We start from the raw sequence: 10,445 nt of genomic DNA on the forward strand, positions 1-10,445 counted from the left end.
AGATATACCAATATGTGATCTTGCTGGACCCTATTATATTAAAATTCCCTACGTCAGTTTTTTGGACATTTATTCATGAAAATTTAATTACCAGTGATAATTTGTTTCTTTTCAAATTTAATATAGAATGTCCGACATGTCAGCCGCAGCAGCCGACTTAGAGAGAGACGAACAGCACGAAGAACAGAAGCCGGAAACCACAAGTGGGTGAGTAATATTTTAATATGTATAAAACGAAGTAGAATGATGTCTGTCTGTCTGTCTGTCCGTCCGTCCGTCCCTAGCTATATTTTGGTAACCATTCATCGAATCGGATTCGACAATCCATCACAACATAATTACATAAATACATATTACATATTTTTTGGTAATTACTTCTTTGGGCAAAGGTCCGATTACCTGGGATATATAATATATATTTATATATTTCAGTGATAGCGAAAAAGAGAAGAACGAAATGAGTGTGTCTGAGCCTGAGCTGCCTGCTAAGCTGGCTGACCTGCCTGATACCCCTCCTAAATCGTCTGATACAGAAGATTTGAACCTAACTTTGGATTGCACTACGTAAGTTTATTTATTTTTGTTACCATTCTATTTCTGTTCGGAAGGTGGTAGTAGCCGGATTGAAAAGAGAAGGATAAACATTATTGTTATGGCGAATAATTATAGTTTCATTCAGGGGTGTACATTACGCACAAGATTTATTTTGTTCCCGTGGTACAAAATTTTGTATTTTTTTCCCACCTATTTTTATCTCACCAAGTAGGGACGGAAATGGAGAAATATTGAAAGAACTAAAATTGTTGGTCCTACCACACATATTTTAGTTATTTTCCCCCCACCACCTGAACAGGGGATCCCATATAGGATATACACCCCTGATATTTCAAATTAGCAGCTACGCTAAACCCTCTAATATGAAGTATATCTCTTAAAGTTTCTTTTGCCACTCCCTTCCCTTGCCGGTACCTATGAGAAGAACCCGATCTGTTCAGTGGTTATCGAGATCCTTCGGTACATAAACACGGACATCCTGTTACTTTATTATTATTTTTTTTTTTTTCAGGGACGACGATGGATGGGAGACAATGCAGAAAATAAAACAAGACCTTGGGGCAGCAAAGCAAAAAATTGCTTCTTTGGAAGAGGAGATCGCTTGTTTGGAAACACAAACAAAGTAAGAAATTTTTTTCACTTCTTTTTTTTGTATTTAATCCGGGCGACTGTGTTGTAAATGATTTTTCGGTACAGACAAATTCACCTTTATATATTACAAAACTAGCAAGTATGCCTCTAGGGGTAAGGTGGGAGGGGTAAATGTGGACCAAAAAAAAGTTTACTATTTAATTATAATATGATTGCTTAATTCAGGGAGCAATCCAAGAGATGTCCGGCGGCACAAAAGGATGACCAGAAGGTCGGACAAGCCTCTGTTATGGAAGGAGAAGCAAAGTAAGATATCCTATTATATAAAGTAGTAAGCGTTTTTTGTCTGTCCCGAAGGATAACCGCTAAACCGATATTGTTCTCCTTTAAAGTGAAGCTTCTTATAGGTCCTGGAAAGGTTTTAAACTATTTTTGTGCAGGGTGTCTTCACCCCCTCCCCCAAAAAATATTTTTACTCTTCTGAAACTCAAATTTAAAATGGGAAGATGTTGATTTTTCCCCTTCCAACCTTAAGTGCCCCTAGAGGTTTCTAGGGGCGTAGCCACTAGTTTCTTTTAATAATCTTTTTTCATACTTTATCCGGGCGACTGTGTTGTAAATGATTTTTCGGTACAGACAAATTCACCTTTATATATTACAAAACTAGCAAGTATGCCTCTAGGGGTAAGGTGGGAGTGGTAAATGTGGACCATAAAAAGTTTACTATTTAATTATAATATGATTGCTTAATTCAGGGAGCAATCCGAGAAATGTCCGGCACAAAAGGATGACCAGAAGGTCGGACAAGCCTCTGTTATGGAAGGAGAAGCAAAGTAAGATATCCTATTATATAAAGTAGTAAGCGTTTTTTGTCTGTCCCGAAGGATAACCGCTAAACCGATATTGTTCTCCTTTAAAGTGAAGCTTCTTATAGGTCCTGGAAAGGTTTTAAACTATTTTTGTGCAGGGTGTCTTCACCCCCTCCCCCAAAAAATATTTTTACTCTTCTGAAACTCAAATTTAAAATGGGAAGATGTTGATTTTTCCCCTTCCAACCTTAAGTGCCCCTAGAGGTTTCTAGGGGTGTAGCCACTAGTTTCTTTTAATAATCTTTTTTCATACTTTATCCGGGCGACTGTGTTGTAAATGATTTTTCGGTACAGACAAATTCACCTTTATATATTACAAAACTAGCAAGTATGCCTCTAGGGGTAAGGTGGGAGTGGTAAATGTGGACCATAAAAAGTTTACTATTTAATTATAATATGATTGCTTAATTCAGGGAGCAATCCGAGAAATGTCCGGCACAAAAGGATGACCAGAAGGTCGGACAAGACTCTGTTATGGAAGGAGAAGCAAAGTAAGATATTTCTTTTAATATTATTTTTTCATACTTTATCCGGGCGACAGTGTTGTAAATGATTTTTCTGTAAAGACAAATTCAACGTGTTCCTTTATTTATTAAAAGCGAGTACTAGCAAGTACGCCTCTAGCTGGGTAAGGTGGAAGGGGTAAATGTGGAACCAAAAAGTTAACTACTTAATTTAAATAGATTATTATATATATATTGTTTAATTCAGGAACAAAACAGCTGGCTCTCCAGAAAATTCGGATGAGAACGAGGTTAAGGAAATCACTGTTATGGAAACACCAGCAAAGTAAGATTTTTTTAAAATTGTTTTTACTACTTTATCCTGGCGACAGTGTTGTAAATGATTTTTCTGTAAAGACAAATTCAACGTGTTCCTTTATTTATTAAAAGCAAGTACTAGCAAGTACGCCTCTAGCTGGGTAAGGTGGAAGGGGTAAATGTGGAACCAAAAAGTTAACTACTTAATTTAAATAGATTATTATATATATATTGTTTAATTCAGGAACAAAACAGCTGGCTCTCCAGAAAATTCGGATGAGAACGAGGTTAAGGAAGTCACTGTTATGGAAACACCAGCAAAGTAAGATTTTTTAAAAATTGTTTTTACTACTTTATCCTGGCGACAGTGTTGTAAATGATTTTTCTGTAAAGACAAATTCAACGTGTTCCTTTATTTATTAAAAGCAAGTACTAGCAAGTACGCCTCTAGCTGGGTAAGGTGGAAGGGGTAAATGTGGAACCAAAAAGTTAACTACTTAATTTAAATAGATTATTATATATATATTGTTTAATTCAGGAACAAAACAGCTGGCTCTCCAGAAAATTCGGATGAGAACGAGGTTAAGGAAATCACTGTTATGGAAACACCAGCAAAGTAAGATTTTTTAAAAATTGTTTTTACTACTTTATCCTGGCGACTGTGTTGTAAATGATTTTTCTGTACGCTAAACCCTCTAATATGAAGTATATCCTTAAAGTTTCTTTTGCCACTCCCTTCCCTTGCCGGTACCTATGAGAAGAACCCGATCGGTTCAGCGGTTAGCAAGATCCTTCGCTACATACAAACAAAAATCGTTTTACTTTGTAGTATAGATTGTTTAATTTCAGGATGGAAAACAAACCGGATTTTGATATAATTTATGAGAACATAAAGAATCCAGGACCAAAAAGCCCAGGTATAGTACAATATTTATACTAGCGACTGTGCCCAAAGCATATAGTGAAACATTTCTGTACTAGGCACTAAGAAAATGCCGTAATACATTGTATTATTACACTAGGTTAGGTTAGGTTAGGTTAGGTTAGGTTAGGTTAGGTTAGGTTAGGCTAGGCTAGGCTAGGCTAGGCTAGGCTAGGCTAGGCTAGGCTAGGCTAGGCTAGGTTAGGTTAGGCTAAAACTAGAAATATTACTCTTTCTATTAATACACTAGGTTAGGTTAGGCTAGAAAAAAAAACTATTGTAAAATTGAAGTATTTTTTTGTACAAAAAAATAATTTTAAAAAATATTTTAATTTCAGTGTATCGAGTGTCAGATGATGAGCAGGAGATGTTTGAACCACCCCCTCCTACAATCCCGCCAGCATCAAAACTGAGTAGGCGCAAAAGAACTGCAACACCGGGGAAAATCAAGACCTGCGCCCATGGACGCAGTCCCCGAAGCGAGCTGCCAACAAACACAAGACTCATCGAATGCACCTATTTGTGTGCAGACTGCCGCGTCTTCTTTCACAAGAGGCAAAAGGAAAGAAAAGAAGGACAAAAGTAAGCTGATGTATAATAGTCCTTCCAGTCAGATCATATATAAACTATTTGTGATAAAAAAGTGATATATATCAAGATATCTTGAGTCAAAAATATGTTTAACCACCTTTAATTTGTACGTACATTAATCTATATGACAGTTTTGACAGTTTTGTTCTGACGATGAGAATATTCATATAATATTATATTTGAAACCGCTATTCCTATATAGCAAATTTTTGAAAATTTTATAATGGAAAGTAACTTCGTAATATATTTTTCTTGTGTATAAAAATGTTCTAGTATAAAGTACAATTAGAATCCAGATCTCAGCTTAAACTGTTTTTAACCTATTTTTTTATCATATATCAAAAATATACTATGACACCAGTAGAATCAGACTGCAGAGCCCAAATTTGAATTAAGTCCCCAATAAACTTTTTTTGGGGGATTTAAAAATCAATTTTATATGTTGCTGTGATCATTTTGATGGAAGCAAAAGCATTTTTTAGTTTGGGGTTAAATTGTTTCTTACAGAACAATTTGATGTGATTCAGATTATATCAATACAATAATAAAAACTCTACTCTGTTCGATGCAAATAATTTTTTTCTAAAACAATAATTTATATAGAAGAAATTTAACATTAAAATAAAACATATTATTCTGAAGTCTGAACCAATTAAGAGTCTCGTTTCATTTCAGTTTTTTACAATTCAAAAAAGAGTGTTTTCACAAAGTGACTTATTTCCAATGTAGTTAAATAATTTTTATTTAATTAAAATGAAAAGAATGAAAACTATACACATAAAAGATACATGCTTTTTAAAAATATTTAAAAAGATAAGTTTGAATAATCTTATATTTTATCATATTTGTATATGTGACAAAAAAAAATTTGTTGTATTGCGTAAACGTTTGTTGTCATCTTTCACTATTTAACCCTTTACAGCCAATTTTTTTGTGTTTTAAATAAGTGATGGAAAACAAACACGATAAAGTTAATTCATTGATATATTGTAAAGAATTAAGTTTTTAATGAATTAATTTAGATGAAATCAAAAGGCCTAATTTTACTCTATACCAGAATACTATATTTATGAAGCAAAACACTCTAAAAGCTACGAATTTTACCCAAATAAAAAAAGACCTTTTGCTCTGATCAAAAAAGACCACAGCAACAGTAAAATTAATTTTTAAATCCCCTCAAAAAAGTTTATTGGGGACTTAATTCAAATTTAGGCTCTGCAGTTTAATTCTATTGGTGTCATAGTATATTTTTGATATATGTTTTAAAAATAGGTTAAAAACAGTTTAAAACCTATGTATATTTGTGTTAATTTCTCAGCTTAAACCGATTAAACATGCAGTTATATTATCTGAATAAAACTATGTAATATTTGGTCATTTAAACCACGTCTAGAATTATAGACTAATTAAGAAAATTTCTGTGAATATATACCTATATAGTATCGCGCTATCGTACCTATGTAAATCATTATGTAAAAAAATATGTTTAAGTGTTTCAATCAATAAAGATAATAATGAAAACAATTTTTTTTTTATTTTTGCGATTTGTGTACAAGCGATGTTTTTCTATAATTAAGGTCGTTTTTTACCACTTTCTCGTGATTTTTACCACCCGTTTTTACCACAATTTTTGGTAAATTTTTACCATATTTACCCTATTTCTGGTAAAATTTTACCAATTTAGGGCAAAAATATTACCATAAAAGTGGTAAAAACTAGGTTTTTTTATGGTATTAATTCCGTCCTGGGTGGCCGCCAGTTTATTACATATAAAAACGATTCCCGCGTGAATTATGATAATTTGAGTTCATTCCTGAATTATGTTTGGAAAATAAACGGCAATGAAAATATGTAGGAGAGTGAATAATCAAAAGTACGACATTGGATACTAGGGGCTTCGCACCAGCGCTTTGTGTTTTTTCCTGGGTTTAATTTTTTCCATAGACAAATGGCGAACTGATAGATGGAATTACAGGAACAGCTGAAAGCCTCACTGGACGACTATATTCCATAAAAGACACATCCTAATTAGTTCATCGATTAGCACGATCTTATGAAGACAAATGGCATATGAAAAGACAGACGAATAAATAAACGGAAAGACGGACTAACAGACGGGTAGACACGCGGACGGACGGGTGAACAGAAGGACAGACATCTTTTTGCTTTGTATTATAGTAAGAAGTTTCATGTTTGACTTAATTGTTGTTTCTTTAGTTCCCTTAAACAATTGGCACTTTGGAAAGCTTTGTAAGTAATTGCTCCATTACCAAAATAAAAGATTTGGCCATCAGAGCCCCAGCCCATCCCTAACATAATTCACAGCAGAGAGATAAAAATTGAGATACAAATGAGGTGAGACAAAGCTCTGATATTTCCAAAACCAAAACTTATTTTTCACAAAAAAAACTTATTAAATAATTATTAAATTAATAAGATAATAATTTGTCACAAACTTTCCACACTTTGATCTTATTTTGATGAAGCAAAGTGAGCAGCCAAGCTTAGACTTTGCCACTAATTGCTTCCTTAGACTAACTTTAGATGGTTCCGCGCGCGACCCAATGCTCACTCTTTTTCTGTCTCTCAGAGATTTAATATCATACCATTAAAAACAGTGTGACTTAAAAGTTTTTGCTTATAAAATTGCTATTGTTCTGTTACACACGAAGGACAGAAGAACTTTAGGATTACTATTATAAAGAGAATGAGAGAGTTTAATATAGAATGAAGGAAGAACTTTATAGATAGAGAGTTAGTAGAGCAGAAATAACATCATTACAGGGATGGGACAATGTAATAAATTTTTTTTCTTCTCTTGTCTTGGCTTTTGGGAGAAATGGCTATCGTAACCATTTGATATATCTGTTTTTATAATTAGCTTTGTCCGTCCGTAACGCTATGGGAGAAATTGATCTTCACGACTTCTATATCATGTCGATCTGGTCATGCAACAAAAGACTAATTTACGTAGATGTTGGATTTTTATCATATCATCAATTCTTGTGTTCTTCTTTCCCTCTTGTTAACTTCCTTTATTTTTCATGACTACTGAACATTTTTGCTTCGCTACTTATGTATGTTGTCATCCTTGTTTTGCTAAAAAGAAAGAATGTGAGAGATAAGTGTATTTTGTACTGATTACCTTAGAAGACAAAAAAAAATAATGTGCGAACAAATGGAATTTGTTGAGAAAAAGTTAGTGGCTATTATTTTAATGGATATATCTGTCTTTATTTGAATAAATTTTATTCTTTATTCAAACTCTCCAATACTCTAGGAAATCATGAAAAAAAAAACAATTTAATTTTCATTCATTGTCCTTTCCTTGTCTCCCTGAAAAGATGCACAAGAGTGTCAACAAGGACATACACTCCCTCTCTTGGCTGAACCTCAACCCGCCACTGCCACCTGTAAATATTTGGACACTCCATCGATATCTGTGTTAAAGTATAAGGGAAGAAGGGTAATTAAAATGACTATATGTAAAAAAAATTCAGTGGCAAATTTTTTAACTATATATTACACATTTTTAAAGGTTTTATTTAAATATAGGAGTGTTCAAATCTGGCATAGGGAGAAAAAACCACACGTGGGGAGTTAATAAACAATGCTTGGGGGAGTTAAAATTGAAGTAAGGGGGGTAAAAAACCAAACATAGGGAGCAAAGGACCGCACATGAGATCGATTTTTTATCAAATCGCATATGGGGGGTAAAATTTTCATGTTGGGGGTAACAACCACACTAACCTTTAACCTACTCTAACCCCTGTGGGAGACCCTAACCCTGCAGGGCTACTTAATCTTACCTAACCTAACCTTATATATAACCTAATCTAACTTAACCTAACCAAGCTTAAACCTCCAACCACCCTAATAGTTATAACATGGGGTAATGCTAAATGTGAGGGAATGAATAGAATATTATTAAAACAAAAGCAAGCTGTGAGATATGTCGCCAATGCAAAGTACAATGCTCATGTAGATCCATTACTTGAAAATGCTTGAATTACTTAAACTTGAAGATATTATGATAGTTAATATAGATAGCTTTGTAAAAAGTTTCCTTGCAGGACAAGTGCCAGACTCATTCAATAATATCTTTGAACCAATGTTATCCAACAGAGTAATAAAATTAAAAGTACCTTTACCTAAACATAAAGCCTTAGAAACGTTTCCCAATGTTTGCATTGTTAAAATATGGAACAACGTAGACACTGCTATAAGGTGTTCTGAAACTAAATACTCCACTAAAAATTTATTTTTAAAAATTTAAAAATTAGTTTTAATTATAGTAAGAAAAAATGTTTTGTCTGTAAAAATAATTAAAATCTGCCTAAAGGGGTAGTTCCACGAAATGCATTTGAACTTAATTTTGTGAACTGCATAATTTGTCCTGATTGATTGGTTAAACTACATTTATATGGCATATATTTGAAAGAATTTCAATTTTCTACCACGTAGTTTTTAAAATATGAAGACTTGAATTTTAAAAATTAATTTTTTCATCAATCTTACATCCAACCTATACATTTTATACACTAAAATGATCGTTTATTCATTTAAAAAGCGCACATAATGCTATTTTGGCCAAAACTCTAATTTTACAGGGTGTCCAACAAAAAGTGTATTTTGGATATCTAGCATAATACCCAAAATACCTGTCCAAAAAAATATTTTTTTTTTTGCTCAAATCCTGTGTTTTATCTGTGGGCATATGTGGTATATAACGGTTCAGAGGACCCAGGACTATAAAGTTGTCAAATTTTACTTTGGGACACCCTGTAAATGTGATTTTTGCGTCTGTAGAGCTAAAACTTGGTCCAAATTGGCTATTTTTTTCAAATTACTCTAATACGTGTCTTAGTATGTTTGGCCATAGTGTTTTCTGACCAGATCAATATTTTCCTATTTTTGGACACCCTGAATTTTTTTTAAAAAGAAATTTTTTTTTGGTTTATTAAAATTTTTTTCTATTTTTAAGTTACTCAAAACTGTCATATAGATACATATTTTGACTAATAACAATAATATTTGAATATTTTACAAATTTTTACACTTTTGGGACACCTTGTGCATGTTTTTAAAAAATGGTGGTTTTTGCCCCTTTTTTGGGGGAAGAAGTCGTTTTAGGGCCATAGACTATTTCTTCAATCTTGTAAAACTTTTCATGGCACATCATTTGTTATTTATGCATCAATCACCTCCGGCGAACCGTTTTGCCGTTATTCACCGCCAAAAGCGGAATTTTGACGTTTTTTGCAGTTCCCGAGGTTCTAATGGGCATTTTTGGTAAAAAGACGTTGATTTATTAAAATAACTGTGAAATACTTTTATTTGGGTAATTTAATTTACTAAATTTCATTTTAAGTAAAATTTTTGTGCAGCAAACCGTTTTTCGCTAAGATGGATTTCAATTGTTAAAACAAGAAAATGAAGTGAATATAATATTAATAATTGCTTAAACATAAGTAATAAAAGAAACATAAATCATGTGAATTTGAAATTCCTTTTGACAAAAATCGGTTGGATATACAAAAAATTTTACTTTACATGAAATTTAATGAATTAAAATGCCTAAATAATAGTATTTAACAGTTATCTTGATAAATCAACGTCTTCTTACCAAAGATGCCTATTAGAACCTCGGGAACGGCAAAAAACGTCAAAATTTATTTGAATATGTTTGTCCTAAACTGTTATTTTCAGCTTATGCAACGGCCAACCCAGGTTGAAAGTACCAAACTATGCATAAAAATATGTAAATATGTGTAATAATTTTATTACTATTATTTTGTATGCTTATGTTAAACTACATATATATCTAATATTTGTACCCCTGCATGTGCGGGGTTTTTCCTTCCCACCAAGAAAAGTTTACCCCTTATGTGTGTATTTTACCCTTCTTACTGTAATTTTAACCCCTAATTATAATATTTTACCCCATATATGCCGTTTATTACCCCCTATAGATTCGTTTTATATATTGAAAATTAAAGGGACCAAAATTTATGATATGTTGTCCACAGTATGGGGGGGGGGGGGGGATTTTTTCAAAGGGGGTTTAACTTTCACTACGGTACTGGGATGGTGCGGTGCCTTAAATATTTATTTAATTTAAAATATATGCAAATTTTTACGTTAAAAATATTTGAC

The 10,445-nt window shown here is 32.9% G+C and overlaps 2 protein-coding genes across 2 annotated transcripts; both read left to right on the forward strand.

The window, feature by feature from the left end:
• Positions 1–126: 126 nt before the first annotated feature.
• Positions 127–2,187, forward strand: LOC145316679 (uncharacterized). Its single transcript, XM_080157345.1, has 4 exons — positions 127–207; positions 433–564; positions 1,067–1,177; positions 1,372–2,187. Exons 1-4 carry the CDS (start codon positions 128–130, stop codon positions 1,454–1,456), a joined length of 408 nt encoding a protein of 135 aa, XP_080013471.1. The 5' UTR covers position 127; the 3' UTR covers positions 1,457–2,187.
• A 106-nt stretch (positions 2,188–2,293) lies between these two features.
• LOC145318288 (uncharacterized) lies at positions 2,294–4,587 on the forward strand. Its single transcript, XM_080159599.1, has 2 exons — positions 2,294–3,693; positions 4,037–4,587. The coding sequence occupies exons 1-2, from the start codon at positions 3,627–3,629 to the stop codon at positions 4,282–4,284; spliced, it is 315 nt and encodes a 104-aa protein (XP_080015725.1). The 5' UTR covers positions 2,294–3,626; the 3' UTR covers positions 4,285–4,587.
• The last annotated feature ends 5,858 nt before the right edge of the window (positions 4,588–10,445 follow it).

This window comes from Acartia tonsa, chromosome 4, assembly GCF_053477335.1.
Source record: "Acartia tonsa isolate MP-2025a chromosome 4, ASM5347733v1, whole genome shotgun sequence".
Lineage (NCBI taxonomy): Eukaryota > Metazoa > Arthropoda > Copepoda > Calanoida > Acartiidae > Acartia > Acartia tonsa.

Coding starts and splice junctions, on each gene's coding strand:
- LOC145316679 (XM_080157345.1), top strand. CDS start 128: ATGTCCGACATGTCAGCCGCAGCAGCCGACTTAGAGAGAGACGAACAG. Junction 208..432: donor AAGCCGGAAACCACAAGTGG/GTGAGTAATATT, acceptor TATATATTTCAG/TGATAGCGAAAAAGAGAAGA. Junction 1,178..1,371: donor TGTTTGGAAACACAAACAAA/GTAAGAAATTTT, acceptor TGCTTAATTCAG/GGAGCAATCCAAGAGATGTC.
- LOC145318288 (XM_080159599.1), top strand. CDS start 3,627: ATGGAAAACAAACCGGATTTTGATATAATTTATGAGAACATAAAGAAT. Junction 3,694..4,036: donor TCCAGGACCAAAAAGCCCAG/GTATAGTACAAT, acceptor TTTTAATTTCAG/TGTATCGAGTGTCAGATGAT.